General features: G+C 52.4%; 1 protein-coding gene across 1 annotated transcript; it reads right to left on the bottom strand.

Moving 5' to 3' along the window:
• Window positions 1-3385: 3385 nt before the first annotated feature.
• Window positions 3386-15422, bottom strand: Alox12b (arachidonate 12-lipoxygenase, 12R type). The gene is made up of 15 exons (XM_047545658.1): window positions 15069-15422; window positions 13862-14066; window positions 10522-10603; window positions 10290-10382; window positions 10070-10192; window positions 9654-9757; window positions 9186-9358; window positions 8818-8961; window positions 7562-7765; window positions 7284-7370; window positions 6795-6964; window positions 6230-6351; window positions 4317-4417; window positions 3807-3977; window positions 3386-3624 (listed from the first exon to the last, which is right to left on the bottom strand). Exons 1-15 carry the CDS (start codon window positions 15213-15215, stop codon window positions 3445-3447), a joined length of 2106 nt encoding a protein of 701 aa, XP_047401614.1. The 5' UTR covers window positions 15216-15422; the 3' UTR covers window positions 3386-3444.
• Window positions 15423-15699: the final 277 nt, after the last annotated feature.

The raw sequence follows: 15699 nt of genomic DNA, 5'->3' as shown, positions 1-15699 counted from the left end.
GGGCTGACTTCCAGTTGGGCTCACTTCTCTCGGTGCCTGTTGTTGATGCTTGGGCCTGGCCACAGCAGAGGCATCTCCTATACTTGGGCAGGAAGGCTCTTTCTTTGGAACCAGGGGTGACTCTGGGATGGAACACAGAGGCCAGAGTACTGGCTCTAGAAAAAGAGATTCCTTTAAGTGAAATACTTTCAGCTTCTAAGTAATTCTCCCTCCTTCCCCAAAGTGTCCAGGAATTGTGCAGGGCTGTCCCCTCCCCCAACCATCCTCTTCCTCCTTCCTCCTCTAGAGGGACTCTGTGTCCCTGGTGGACCAGGTCATCCATCCTTTTGGCCCCCCATCCCAGCATCATTAATGGGAGGCCCCAATTATGGCTAAGCCCTGACCTTGCTGAACCAGTGCCCCAGCAGTGGCCCCTGCTTCTCCCTGCTATCCAGGCCAGCAGGCCAGGGTCCTGGGGGCTGTTGGGCTGGTAGGCTGGGTGGGTAGCATATCACATCCTCAGGACAACTGCAAGGTGGCCTGCTCCCACTGCTGCCATTCTCAGTGGGAAGCATCACATCTCTAATCCCAGCAGCCCCTCCCTAAGTTTGTTTTTTCCTACTTTTTCTGTTTTGTCCTCTTTGATTTCTATCTTGAAGCAAAGGCTATGATAGGGGTAATAAGAGCACATACCTCATAGATTTTTATTAGAATTATATGTTAAACCTTAAGAACAAACCTCAGGGGCTGGTATCATGGCTCAGTGATAGAGCGCTTGTCTCTCACATGTGAGACACTGGGTTCAATCCTCAGCACTACATAAAATGAATAAAATAAATAAAGACATTGTGTCCATCTACAACTAAATTTTTTCTTCTTTAAAAAAGAAAAACCTCAACAAATAGGAAGTGCTCTCTGAGTATTAGCTGTTAATACTTTTGTTCTCCCTATAGATAATCACTGTCTCCAGTTTTTCCTTCTGAAGCTTCCTCATAAGAAATCTCCTTAGGGTATACCCCTGGCCTCCAATCTACTGGTCAGATCTCTTGACATTTGGCCTCTTGTGGGTCCCCACCTCCTGCCAATAGCCTACATAATGACCTCCCTCAAGCACCGGGGTTATGATAGTGCAGTTGCTGCTCATGAGCCTCACATGGCTCATCCCTCCCTTTCCATTCTTCCTCCGCAGAACACTCCAAGTCTATGGAGGCAAAGCACCCCAATTTCTTCCTCTCTTCCTATTCAAACACTACCCCCACTTTGAGTTCAGCTCATACCCCACCTCCCCCTTGAAGTACTCCAGGACTGTACCTGTATGAACACACCAACAGGAGCTGCCTATGGCAACACCCTTCTTAGGAGTGGCTCTGCATGCCCTTCCTGACCCCTTCTCTAGCTAGGACTGGATGGCCCTTGGAAAACCAATGGAGGAATTGAACCCAACTAAGACAGTACCAGCCCACCAGCCTGGTGTCTAATCCTTTGCTCTGACTTCATCAAGCTCAAGAGACAGGAACTCCAGTGTCTGAAGGACCAGCAAGAAGAAAAAAAGCTATGGAAGAGGGAATAACTGGGAGGCCAGTGGAGAACTCACGTGTGTCTCATGGTGACAAAGGGCGCCTAAGCATGACTGTGGCCAGGTCTTCAGATTTTTCAAGAGAAACCAGACATCTTCTAATATTTAAATGTTGATGATTCCACTTCAAAAATAAACGATAAACCTTGACAGTCAATCAAACACATCTGGGGTTGTAACTTAGGGACAGAGCACTTGCCTAGCACATATGAAGCACTAGGTTTGATCCTCAGCACCATATAAAAATAAAAATAAATAAAATAAAGGTATTATGTCCAGCTACAGTATTTTTAAAAAAAGAAAAAAAGTGGACTACCCAGGCTCTCTTGCTACTCAGATTCTGGTAGCATGTCTTAAAAAAAAAATCTGTAGACCACCTTTGGCCCTCAGGCCACACCCCTGGTAAAGATCACAGTTTGAAACTCAGCCCTGAAGTTCACACTGTGTGGTTGGTCATTTTCTTGCCTTGGTTTCAGTTTCCTCCTTTTGGAGAAAGGTTCAGTGACCTCTTCCAACCCACAGCCCTGGGCAGCACTGGACCCCAACTGGCAGTGAACAGTATTCCTGGGTCCCCAGCTTTGTGACCAATATTATTGACATCTACTACCAGGATAATGAAAGGGCAGAGAGCAGGGACTTGGAGCTCCAGGCCTGGGTCAGAGACATCTTCCAGTAGGTTTTCTAAGCTACGTGAGCTCAGGTGAGTTATCCATGCCTGTTCCCTGCCCTCCAGGCTGCACTTCCCCAGGGCAGCAGCCCCTTGGGTCTCAGCTCTATTCTCCCCACCTCACTCCTGTCTAGGGATCCCACCACCCTGCACAGTTGTGCTGGCCTCAGGTAGTATCTCACCATAATCATTTTCACCTGTTCAGCCCAATATACCAACATCAACAGTGGCCAGGGGAGCCACTGTTTGTCCCAGAACCCCAGGGACAAACAGGGTCATAGAAGAAGGGGGCCTAGCAGGAGAAGTGGCAGCTCTGTGCTGAATTTGGGGGGAGGGCTTGGTTTGAATTCAGTTCCTAGATACCCAATATTCCTGCCCTATGTGACCCCCCCCCACACTCACTGCCAAAGGCCAGACTTGGTAGCCTTACTCCCTAAGGTCAATGCCACACCCTGGTAATCCGGGGCATCAGCAATGAAACCAAGGTCAGAGGTACAGGGAGAAGGGTCTCAGGTTTCAGGAGAGTGGATGAGGTGAGGAAGGATCCTGGGGAGAAAGGGTTTCTTAGAGGGTGCACTCAGCAGGCTGCATCTTCTAGGTGGGCAGGACTTGGAATGTCTCCCTGGCTGGAGGGTATGTATTAGGGTGGTATGGATTCCTAGTAGGTGGAGCTTAGAGTGGTCTGGGTTTCAAAGTGAGTTTTAGCTTGGTGTGGTCTAGATTTCTTGTAGGGTGATGGCTCTTCCACAGCTGGGTAGGTAGTTTGTTTCAAGTTGAGTCTTGCGTGATCTGGCTCCCCTAGGTGGGACTGAGTACCCAGGTAGGGGGAATTCAGACGGACCAGAATCATCGTGAGAGTCTAGGTCCCAGCCTTGCCCCTACCCCACTACCACCCCCACCCTCCGTCCCCATACCCTGCGACACCAGAGACTTCTGAGCCCAGATGAGCACTTCACGGAGGAGGTCCACAGCAGACCCATCTGGTCCTGATATTCCAAGGCATCTGAGAGCAGAACCAGGGCCTAGTGCTGTTCTAGGCCTACTTGGACATGGTGGCAGTGGAGAACAGCTTCGCAGTGTGAGCGCCCCAGCTTGTACCCAGTGGTGCCAGCCCCATGCCTCCAGCACTCCTAAAACAGTTGCCCACACTCAGAAACCCAGGGAGCATTTGAAGTAATTTTATTCGAAAATAGGAAAACGAAGAAATACGAAGGGGGGTGTCCTAGATAGAAATGCTGTTCTCGATCAGCACTGGGTCCAAGTAGTAGTAGGGGACAGCGAGACACTTATTGCGCTGGCGGATGTTGTGTGAGATCTGGGACAGGCGCTGGCGGAAGGCCTCCATGCTCCGCCTCGGGACCTCCTCCACAAAGTGAATGTCCGGGAAGTGGCCCAAGGGCCGCTGTGGACACAGAACCTGGCGCTGGGAAGAAGCCAGGCTCATCCCCACGCAACCTACAGTCTAACGCCTTCCTTTCAGCCGCTGCCCACTGCAAGCTCCCAGCCCTGGACACCTCCAGCTATCCTCGCCTTCCCCAATCCCCAGCCTGCCCATGTTCAGAGTCCCAGAACCCCACACTGCACCTTGTCATCAGGTTCACGACTGAGGGTCCAGAGCACCAAGAGTACAATGCAAGTGGTCTTCACATCCGGCAATGTGTCCATGTAGGTCTCCAGCGTGGTCAGCCCCTTGGCCTGCATTGGCGGGTTCCGCATGGAGGATGGGAAGTTGGGCATCCAGGCGGTGTACTCCAGCTGGGGGTGGGGTAAAGGGATTCAGAGAGCACCCCAAGAGTTCCTATCCACCAAGCTCTTATCACCCTCTCTTGGTTGACTTGGACTCCTGCCCCAGTGGACTGAGAATGGGCTGGGTTGGTTTAGACTGGTGGTGCTGGAGCGGATATTGGGTTAGGGGTGCAGTAAGGGTGGGTTTGAGTTGGGGCTGAAAGGATTTCAAGTGTGACTGGAGTTGAATCAGGGGTTCACACAAATCCGGACTGGACCAGAGATAATGGCCAAGGTTGGGTTTGAAGTCCGGGCTACGGCTCAATTTAGGAGGTCTGCGACTGGGGATGGGCTGGTGAACACAGGTACCTGGCCTGTGTTGACAGCTGCGTGCCGGGCCGAGCAGGTGTACATGACGATGGTGACATACCGGATCAGCTCAGGCACGGTTCGCAAGCACGTGGGGAAGCCTGCAGGGCAGACGGACGTCAATCCTGTCCCAGCCTTGACCATCCAGCAGAGGGCGCCTCCAAGCCCAAGTCACACTTTCTTGCCAATCCTCCAAGCTCCGGTACCCCTATCCTGCCTGTTCCGCCCTCCGGTGGCCACAACTTCTTTTCTCCCAAGTCCATATGAAAAGGCTGGGGGAAGGGCTTGGCTGGCCCTGGCTAGATGTGCTCCCAGCTAAGCTGAAGCCCTTGGATCTCTCTTCCAGCTCCCCTAGGGAGTGGAGAGGCTTCTCTCCTTTGGGAAGAGTCCTGGGTTTTCCACCCTGACTCAGCAACACCCCAACACACATTCTTCCCACCTCCTTTGAGACTTTTTCTTACTCCAGATAAATTTCTCAGTAGCCTGGCCTCATGCCTGTTCCCAGCTAAGCTGCTGGCTTCTTTCTGATTATACCAGGTGAGCAGCCCTGGTTGCCACAGCTACCCTATAACAAAAGCTCCACGCATTCAAAACAGACTGAGTATTTTCCTCCCAAAGGTTCCGCTTCCAGGCCCTCAGCTCAAGGGATGGCACACACCATCCACCCAACTGCAAAAGCCCCAATCCTGGGAGTCACCCTTGGCCCCTCCCTCCCCTCACCCACCCCAACCCCACCACCAAACCCAAACCAATCACTAAGTCTTGTCATTTCTAGCTTTGGAATTCTCTGTGTCCCCACAGCCCTCATTCTGGTTAAGTTCCCATCACCTCCCTCCTGGACACCATACAGCTTCCTAAACTCTCCTGACCAGCACTGTAGCCTGATATTTTAACATACACATCTGATCTCCTTGTGAAACACTTTGATGCGCCACTCTGGTTCCAAGGGTAATTCCAAACTCCTTACCAGCCTGGGAACCTGGCCCTATTCCTGGCTTCAGTCTTAGCCTATCAGGAACCTGCCCACCTCCACCCTCAGCTCCAGTTGCAGGGAACTGGATCCCAGTGAGCAGTTCACAAAATGCTGCCTCTAGCTTTTGGGCCTTTCCACATGCAGCTCCTGAGCAGCAGCAGCTCCATCTGCCAGATGAGGATAGCTGTGAGATAATAGGGGCTTGTGGCAGATCTTAGCTAGATGTTAATCAAGGAGTCTGATCTCAGCTAGATCTTAACTGCTCCCCACTCCTACCCGGACTCCACCAGCCCAGCCCAAGCTGGCTAGAAACCTTCCGTGGGCTTCTCTAGCCCCCTCCTCAGCTTTCTCCAAACTGCCCCAGTCCTGCTGTAAGGACACTGCTCATTCACTGAGTGAAACACCCCTACCCCAGGCATCAAACACCTTGAGGATGGGCACCTGCCTTTGTCTTAATCCCTTCTGCCCCCTCAATAACCAGCCCAGCAATACGCCATAGCTGCTCACTAAATATTTGCTGAGTGTGTGCCCAAGTGGCATGACCTCAGGACAACTTCCACTCCTCTCCTGGAGCTTGCAGTTTCTCCCTTTAGCTCCCCAGCTTTCAGTATATTTCCTGTTAGAGTTCATAACCCATTTCTCATTCCACAGTGGCTTTTTTCTAGGATGAGGGACTGGGACCCCTCTAGGCCTCTGCAGAGATGACTTAGCACCTGAGTTCATACAGGCACCAATGGTCAGCCATGTTTTCTTCCCCAGCCTCCCAGAGATGCCACTGCTTCAAGGTCCAGGGCAGAGCCCTGTGGAAATCCTAGGTAGTCCTTTGGCATCCTTCAGCCCACAAGGAGATACTGTCTGTCCCAGAAGCAGGAGGGCCCTCGTGGAGCTTCCTGGGAACCACACCTTGGCTCCAGTTCCCACTGAGCTCTCACACCCATACCTGAGCTCTCACGCCCTAGGAGGCACTCCTTGAATATCTCCTGCACCCAGGACTGCAATTCCGGGTCACCCTCCACAGCTGCGTCACTTGGATAATAATAGGTGATGATCTCCGTCACATACCTGACCAGGGGACAGGGACTCAGACTGGAACCTCATCTCTCCCTCCCCTCTCCTTCCATAACCATGCTTCCCACCTCCCCGGGGTCAGCCTGGCCTTGGCTAGCCCAGACCTATAGGGAGGCAAGTCATTCAGGAAGGAAGTAGAGAGCGTGACTTGGCAAGATCAGAAGACATTCAGGTGATCCCCAGTGTGGATAAATGAGGCCCCCCAGGCACCTCAGAGCCCAGAGAGGGCTGACCAGCAGAGGAGGGCGGGAGTCCAAAGCAAGGAAGAGGCCCTGTGGGCCTAAGGAGGAGGTGTGTGATGAATGGAGAGCCCAGACCCCAGCCCCAAGGTCAAGCTCCTAGATGACATCTAAGTTCGGGTTCTTAAAAGCTCCCACACCCGCTTCAACAGCTCAGGGTATCCACCCTAAGTGCCATCACTGCTGTCCCCACCTCACCTCTCCATTGCATCCCATACTGCCAAGCTGTCATCACGGAAATAATACCCAGGCAGGTCCTGGACCCCACGCTCCACAAAGTCATTGGGGACATAGAGGCTGTCGTAGGTGAGCTCAGACAGAGCCCGCACCATCACCTCAGCAAAGCCCTCCAGGCCCAGGGACATGGCCTGTGGGGGAGGAGGGAGAGCCCGGAGCTGGATGGCATCCTTGCAAGGCCTCCTCCCTGAGGACCACGGCATCTCAGATCCTCCAGGACTCGGTGAGGGTACCTCAAGCCACAGACCCAGCCTGTCCTTCCTTGCTCTCAAAGTCCAGGCCAGCACACTCATCCCCTGCTTCTGCACCATTCTAGACACAGCACCCACTTTAACCAGTCCCCTCCCCACCCCCCAAGATCCAAAGGCAAGTGGGAAGTCCTGCTTTTAGTCTAACTGCAAAGATCAGAAGAAAGCAAGTTTCAACAGGGGCTGGGGGCAGAAATCTTACCCTGGCAGAGAGGCCCCCCTCATTGAGGAGAAGGGCCCGCCCGATGCTGTTGATCTGGACGGTGTAGCGGGTATGGGGAATGAGAAGCTGGGTGGGAAAGCAAGGACAAGACAGGGCTGAGGATGCCCCCAGAGGATCTCAGCATTCCCATTTCTGCAACATCAGACACCTGACTTTGGAAAGCCCCTGCCCTAAGTCCTCTCTGGAGGGATCCCCAGATCCTCCCAGGGATTACAAGGCAGTGAGACTTTATGGGGCCTCTGCCCCCAAGCCCATACCTTGTATAGGGGGTGGCACATGGGTAGTTGCCTCAACAGGGCCAGGCAGAAGGCCTCAGCGATGAGGTGGGTCTCCAGCAGGTGGGAGATGGCCTCGTGGCTGTAGAACTCAGCATAGCGCACCCACGTCTTGGCCAGCAGCCAGTCCCACTCAGAATCGCTGGGCAGGAAGATGGGGCAATCAGGTCCAGGGGTCTGGCTCAGCTGGGGTCAGGGAAAGAAAGAGGGTTAGGTGAGGATAGAGACCCTCACACACAAAAGCCAGCACCACAAGAAGGAGGCAGAGGGAGTTCAAGGAGGTAAAAACCACACCTACTGTGCTCCAGTCCCTCTGGTCCCCTGAGCAAACCGTGACCCTCCCCACCCACATTTGCTTTTGCTATGCTCTCTGCCTCTACTTTTGCCCTGTCTCTATCTCCATCTGGCAGCTCCCACTCATTCTTTAAGATGCAGCTCACAAAGTGCCACTGCTGAGAAGCTGTCGTTCCCTCATCCCCAGGGCTGCCATATTCAGGTGTGCAGGCTGTACTCTGTAAAAGGGCAAGGGTGCCTAGCCCTCAGTATGGGAGGCTGTCACTGAAATCCAACCTCCACTGTTCTACTAATAAACTAGAAGCATCAGACATGGCTGATAGCCCCAGAGGGGTATCACAACACTTGTGGGGATCCCTGATAAGGGAACATCTCAGTTCCCTCTCCTGCCAGGCAGCATCTAAGTCTGATTAGCTCTGTAATCCCAGCAGAGGCCTGGCCTACAGTAAAGGTCATTCTTTCAAGTAAATGGATGAATGAAGTCAAGCAGACGAGCTTGAGTCAGGGGCATCCCCTCTGGTCATCTCTGTGCACGTACACACAGAACGCACACCTGGCACACAGCAGCTTACACACAAGCACAGCACAGGGACCCAGTTCACGCATGGGCATACAGACACAATGATAGAACACAGACATGCACACATAGGGACATGCATGTTCTCGTGCCAGGCTTAAACACAGGGCCACACCCCAAGAGCCTCCCTGCAAATCTCATCACGGCCACACACACAGATTGGGACGTGCATTAGCTTAGGTGGACTGAGATGAACATACAAGCTTACACATGGATGCACATTCCCGGTACATACTAGTATACACACAGGCTCTCACACACCCACACACATAAGTACGTGCACACACTCAGAGGAACATTCATGTGCACAAGGAGGCTCGGTCCTGGCAGTGCACCCACACAGCAGCCCCAACTGCACCCCAAACACCTGGATGGCGATGGGCATCATGTTGCCCTGGGGATTGAAGTACAGCAGGCAGAGCGGGGCACAGTGATGCTGCTTCTGGCCGTTGAGCTCCACGGTGGGGATGCCCTCCAAGATGCGGTAGTCTGCCAGGTAAATGTTCCCCTTCTGCAGGGGAGCCATGGTGGGAAGGCCGGTAGACACCAGCACCGTGACCCACGCCTCGCGTGCCGAGCGCACTGGCCTCAGGGTTCAGTGGTCAGACAGGGCTGGGGAAGTGGGGCACGTGGGCATGGGTGGGACTCAGGTGGGTCTCAGAGCTAAGGAGACACAGGGACGTTGAAGGAGGAGGCAGGGAGGCTGTCCAGAGTGTCTGCCAGAGAGGGCCTCACCTCCAGCTCTGCTTGCAGGCATGTTCCCTCTTCCAGGAATGGGGCCACCATGTCATCTGTGACAGGAAACTTGTCTGGGATCCTCCTACATCGGCATATCAGTCCTGGGTTGATGCCGTTGAGGTACTGGTACCCAAAGAAAGTGTCCTCTGTCCAGTGCTCAGCCACATACTCTAAGGGGTGGTGCAGGTGCATCACAAAGTGAACCAGTCCCCCTCAGGGACATAGAGGCATTGGGACAGAAGAGGTCAGTCTAGACCAAGAGGACTCAGGGAGGAAAACTAAGCCCCCACCTTTGCCTTGAGTCGCTGGAGGGGCCCAGGATAATGCTTTGAGAAGCCCCAGGAGGGTGCACACACCTGACTCTTGATTGTTCCCTTGGTCACTCAGCCCACATGAGGGGCTTGCCTCTTACACCAGAGACTACCTGGATGCCCCTCGTTCAATTGGGGATACCCTACTCCATACCAGAGATGACAGTCTTGTTGGCAGGGAAAATTTTCTTAATGTCCTTTAGCCTCTTCCATGAACGTTTTGAGTCTACCAGGCCACGGAGTTTGAATGCCAGCGACCTAGGAGGTGGGATGCCAGAGGGAGGTGGTCAGAGAGGCTGCCAGGGGTGCTGGGACAGACAGCAGGGCTGCCCACCCACTGAGATCGTTGGGTCCCAGAGTCTCTTGAGTCTCAAGGTCTCTGTGGCCTATGTCCCAAGGTCTTTGTGTGTCTAGGTCTCCGGGTGTCAAGTCTCGGGTTTTCTACTCTCTTTCTGGTTCCCATTGCCTCCCTGGCCATTCCAACTTCTAGACCTGTCCTGGAGGTGAGCATGGAACAGCAGAGAGGGACAGTCACCAGAGCCTCAATCTCCCCTTAGTATACCCACTCACATGGGCCCCAGGCGGAAGAAGAAGGAGGCTGTCTTGATGAATGAGAAACGGAGATTTGAGTTCAGGAACTTGGTGGCCTTAATGTTGATGAGAATCGGAAATCCTGGAATGTAACCATTCCACCTGGGGGGAGAAGCATGGGCTGGGGCCTGGCACCTGGGATTCAGGGAGCAGAGGCCCAGAGGGCAGCCATGGGAGGGGTCGAGCACAGCCTCCTTACTCAGGCCGGTTGGGGTTGCGGAATCGCCGGACAGGAGGGTGGTAACTGGGAATATGCACGTAGTTGGGCAGGCCAGGAACAAAGACTCTCCAACTGCAAAGACAAGCCAAGATGGTGAACCCTTATGGTTGTCCAGGTACCAATCCAGGGCACAGCAGGCCAGAGCCAACACTGGCCCCTGACCTCCCACAACCCCTGCAGGTCCCCTAGACCCTGCCACCCTCCCCCTCACTGGTAGAAGTCCTGCTTGGCTCTGATCTCTTCTTGTCTGTGTTCCAGAAGGATGGGGAGTGAGTCATCCGCCATTGTCTTTCCTGTAGGGAGACCAAGGAGGAAGCTCAAGGGCTGACTCCCTTCCCTGCCTGTCCCTGCCCACTTCAGAGAACAGGAGTTTGGTTTCTAGCCCCCAGGGTGAGCTATGGAGGCTCATGGCTAAGGATGGGGAAGGCCTACCCTGGAAGACAGAGGGTATGTCCCCTGCCAAAATCTCAGACCAAAATTTTCAAACCCACCCCTACTCTACCCCTCAAGCTGGGTTCTGCTGCTGGGGGAAGTCCCTCTTCTAGACACAGTGAAATATTTAATAACTGACAGTTGTGGACAGTTGTGGTTCCGCAACCCCAACCGGCCTGAGTACTTATATTAATAATTCAAGCCATACAAAAACTACTTTACGAGGCAGGTCACTAATTATTATAGGTCCACAGCCCTTTCCTGCAATTCCAAAATACAAAAGGCTGTGGAAATCAAGTTTGTTTCATAACAAATTCATTGGTGAGCAAAGCATGCTCTAAATTTACCTGAGGCTAGACACAGTCTTTATTTAACTCGCTTGGTTTAATTATTCAGTTTTTGACGAGAAATATTAATGTGTTTGATCGAGAATACCCAGTGGTGAATATATGGTACATGTGTACATATGATAGGCTGAGTATCCCTAATCCAAAAATCCAAGATCTGAAATGCTCCAAAATGTAACTTTTTAAGTGCCAACATGATGCAAGTAGAAAAGTTCCACACTGCCCTCATGTGGTGGGTCACAGTCAAAATACAGAAACACTTAAAATATTGTATAAAATTACCTTTAGGCCCTGTGTATGAAGTATATATGAATCAAATGAATTAGATGTTTAAACTTTGGTCCCTTCCCAAAAATATCTCAAATATTCCAAAATTTTTAAAAAGTGAAATCTGAAACACTTTAGTTCCCAAGCATTTCAGATAAGGGATACTCAACCTGAACATAGAAGGAAGGAAGAGATAAATACGCATATGTATATATTTATGCATATTTAATATGTATCTATTATATACAGACATATGAACATATACATGTGTGTGACTGCAAAAGAAAATCCAAATTGCAAAATACCTCTGGCCCCAACAGTTTCAGCCCAAGGACTGTATTGTCATTCCCATTTTTCAAGAATGAAACAATCGATATTGTACAGGAAAAAAGCAGCCAAGGGACTGAGACTGGAGCTCAGTGGTGGAGCACTTGCCTCGCATGTGCAAGGCACTGGGTTTGATCCTGAGCACCGCATAAAAATAAATAAAGATATTGTGTCCACCTACGACTAAAAAATATTTTTTTTAAAAAAAGCAGTCAGGCTGGAATTTGACACATAGCCAGCTTCTTTGACCTCCCACCCTTCACCCAGTAACAGCCACAACAGTTGTCCTTTTAGACATTATGTCATTGGATTCTCAGATCATCCCTATGAAGTAGAGCCTCTGGTTAGCTCCATTTTACAGATGAGGGTATCAAAGTTTAGAAGAATGTGGAAATGTGCACAGAAGTCCTGAGAGTAAATGGTGGCTCTGAGATGGAGATCCAAGCCTATCTTTCTCCAGCATCCTGACTGGTTGTCCCCAGGCTAGTTTGTACACATCCCTGCAGTCCCATCATTTTCCCTCAAGGTCCTCACTTTGCCACCGGGTCCATCCTCCATCTGCCTCAGCTCATGCTACAGTCTGGGTGAATGGCACTCCCTGGGTGGTACAACCCAGAGTCCCAACTTGGCTTTGTCCCAGGGCGGGAGCTTCACTCCTTCGAGGGCCCAACAGGTGACTCAAGCCTCCCTGCCCTGGTGTTGCATGGCAGCCACCCCACCCAACCCCATTCTTGCCCAGCCACCAAGTGTCACCCTGCCTGTCCCCTGCTTCCATGCCACACAGACCTATCACCATGGGAAGGCACTCTGCATCTCCGCTGAGTCTCTTCCCTTGCCAGCCCCACCCTCTCTTAGGCCTGCCTCCCTTTGCCCCTGCCTCTCCTTTCCCCCAGCTCAGGCCCTATTCCTCCCCCACTAGGAAAAGACTGTAGCACAGAAAAACGAGAAAGATCAGGAGGATGGGATTCCAGATCCCCTGGTGTCCTCAAAGTTGTCCTCCCCTTCCAAATTTCTCAAGGGAAGTCAGCAGAGGCTTGGGGTAGAGCCAGGGGGATTACAGAGGATAGACCTCCAGTCTTCATGTAGCAGCCACATATAGGAAGCTGACCCAGTCACCCAGTCAGGTGGACGGGTCTGTCTAGGGTAGGTGCATGGAACTCAGGCACTCAGGTCCTGTCCCTGTCACATGGGAGCGACCACACAGCTCAGCAAACAGCAGGGCAGCGTTGATCCACTGCAGGAGAAGCTGATGGTTTGCACCAGTAACAGGGCCTCCTATGGGGGTGGATGGGCCCTTAGTGGATAAAGTGGGGAGGCTTTTGGAATAACAATGAGTCCTGTTAGAGAAATAAAGTGTCCTCTGGGGCAACAGAACAGCCCATCAGTCTAAAAAATGTTCATAGGGCTGGGGATGTAGCTCAGTGGTAGAGCATTTGCCTAGCATTTGTGAGGCCCTGGGTTTCATCCCCAGCAGTTGGGGGTGGGGAGAACATTTAAAAAATGTTAAATATATATAAATGTATATGTTTATATACATATTAAATATATATTATATATTATATATAATACACACACACACACACACACACACACATATATATATATATACACTATATAATCAAGATCATATACAAGGCCATGATGCCCTGGGGAGATGTTGAACTGTTATTGGGGCTTCTGAATGCAGCAAGATGGCTCCAGCTGGAATAATGGGGCTTCCTATTAGAGTAGCAGAGCATCCTGTTGTAGTAACAGAATCCTACTGGAGAATCAGGTTTTTTGGAGTTGCGGGACTTGCTCTCTGGCATAAGAAACAAGACATCCTACAAGAGTGCTGAGCCTGAACATAGAGTAGAAAGGTCATTATAGAATGGCTGACCATCCTGCAGGATTCAAAGCGAGGACAGGAGCAGTAAGAAGAAGCAAGATTGGAAATGCTGTCTGCTGCCAGACTCTGGGATGCTGAAGGTGACCACTGGGCCTCACACATCTTAATTCTGCCAGAATACAGTCCCAAGCTGAGCCCAGCGATGACTAAGGGTAATATATGACAGTGGCAGGAGATCTCAGGAGTCCCTGGTGCCTGACCAGCTTAATGGGAGCCCAGAGTAGCCATGCTGGGGTGATCAGGCTGAAGTGGGGGCCCCCTGGGCATGGGGTGAGGTGGTGTGGGCTCACCTGTGGCCTCCCTAAGTGCCAGGGTCTCATAGCCATCCATCCACTGGTAGGCAGGGAAGTGGTAGACGCGGCCATTGGGGGCACAGATTTGCACATAGTTGCAGTACCAGGGGTCCTTGCGGAAGAAGGAGTAGCGTTCTTTGTGCAGGCGGATGATGATGAGCTCCCCCAGGTCCTGTTGGCACTGGATAGTGTACTCATCCACCTGGGCAGGACACAGGTCTCACTGAGCACACTGGACTGGACCCTGGTTCTGCCAGCCTCCCACTGAGTTGGTCCCTAAACCAGGCTCTGCTCATGCTGGGTGATGTTCACCTTCTGGACTGAGGTGGCAGAGAGATGGGACATGGACCTGACCATTGGGCTCCCCTCTGACTCCTCCAACTTGACTATTCTCTGCTGGGTCCATTTACCCAGGCTTAGGCAGAACCGCAGTCCCTCCATCCCTCCCTTCCTAGCTCCCAAAGTCCTGTTCTCTCCCATCCCCTTTCCTAGTCACCTGAGGCTTCAGGAACCATGCAGACCCCCAGGAGTTGGTGTACAAAGCAGTCCAAGAGGGACCAGGACTTCCTAAGCTTCCTACAGTCCTAGATGGAGAGAGATGATCCAGCCAGCCCTTCTCTCATTTTTCAATGAAGGTGTGGAAATTCAGAAATGACCACATAGATAGAGGAACCAGTTCATGTCACAGAGCAGCAGATGGCTGGGCCTGACTCAAAATCAGGTCTGAGAGTTCACAAAGAGTGACTTCCATCATGGGGCAAGCAGGTTCCCACTGGACAGGCTGGTCTGATGCCATTTTAAGTCACAGAGAATCCAATGCAAATTTAAGCTAGTTATGATGCAATTTGGTTTAGGAAGAGTGAGTAAGAAGGGAAGAAGGCTGGGGAGGGGGAGAGAGGCCATGGAAAGGGATGGGATGGGAGAGAGATGAGAGAAAAGCCATGTAGAATGAGTGAAGGGAGAAGAGGTGAGAGCGATGGAAACGGGTTGAAAGGGGTGAGAGATGAGGGAAAAGAGATGAGGAGAGAGAGCCCAGAGACTAGCAGAGTGGGAAGGGTCGGGAGACAGGTGTGGATGAGGCCAGAGTCACAAGAAACCCACAGCCTTCAGAGCTGAGACTCAGTTCTCCAACCTCTCCTGGTCAAGCTCTGTCCCTGACTCCCTCCCCACACATCTCCATCCCTCCCGGGCCACACACACTCACCGCCCCAGTGGCAAAGTCTCTCCCAAAGTGGTTCAGCAACTGCTTATGGCTCTCTCCTTGGGTCCCCACGATGGTCAGCGAGATGGAGTCCAGGGTTCCCGACAAGAAGTCAGTGCCTGTGGCCACCTTCACCTTGTAGGTGGCCATGGCTGCTCTTTACGAGTCAAGAGAGGGCTCAATCCCGGACACTGTGTGGAGGACCCACAGAGGGGCCAGGCACAGAGAGGAGTGAACAGGCCAGCCTCTGTGGCAAAGTGGCTAGACAGCAGGAACCACTCACTGGAGCTGCCCTTTGGAGGGCTGGGATGTGAGCTGCCCAGGGTGGAGCAAGCTGGTGGAAGTGAGCAGGCGTCTGGGCTGGAGCCCAGTGGGAGCTGGCAGGGAGGAACTGCAGCTAGGGCGCTGGGCCTGCCTCTGAGAGGGCGGATGGAAGATGCCACGCTGAAGGAGCCTTCAGGGTGTGGGAGCCAGTCCAGCCTGAGCCAGCGCCCCAGGGAAGTTGGGGGAGGGGGTGGGGCAGGGCCCCCAGATCTTTATCAGACTAATGAGCTCCTTCCACCTGCTTGCCCCCATTGGCTGTCAGGCACCCCTGCTGAACCAGGTACCCCTGCTGAGCAGCACTGTGGGCAGG

Source organism: Sciurus carolinensis, chromosome 3 (genome assembly GCF_902686445.1).
Source record: "Sciurus carolinensis chromosome 3, mSciCar1.2, whole genome shotgun sequence".
In the NCBI taxonomy this organism is placed as follows: Eukaryota; Metazoa; Chordata; class Mammalia; order Rodentia; family Sciuridae; genus Sciurus; species Sciurus carolinensis.
The sequence above is the reverse complement of the archived record's forward strand: the minus strand, read 5'-3'. Positions and strand labels throughout refer to the sequence as shown.

What these genes read in the sequence shown, in the direction of transcription:
- Alox12b (XM_047545658.1), bottom strand. Translation starts at nt 15,215, where the DNA reads ATGGCCACCTACAAGGTGAAGGTGGCCACAGGCACTGACTTCTTGTCG. An exon ending in GAGACTTTGCCACTGGGGCG is followed by an intron (nt 14,067 to 15,068) that starts GTGAGTGTGTGT and finishes TGTCCTGCCCAG; the next exon opens with GTGGATGAGTACACTATCCA. An exon ending in GGCACTTAGGGAGGCCACAG is followed by an intron (nt 10,604 to 13,861) that starts GTGAGCCCACAC and finishes GTCTCCCTACAG; the next exon opens with GAAAGACAATGGCGGATGAC.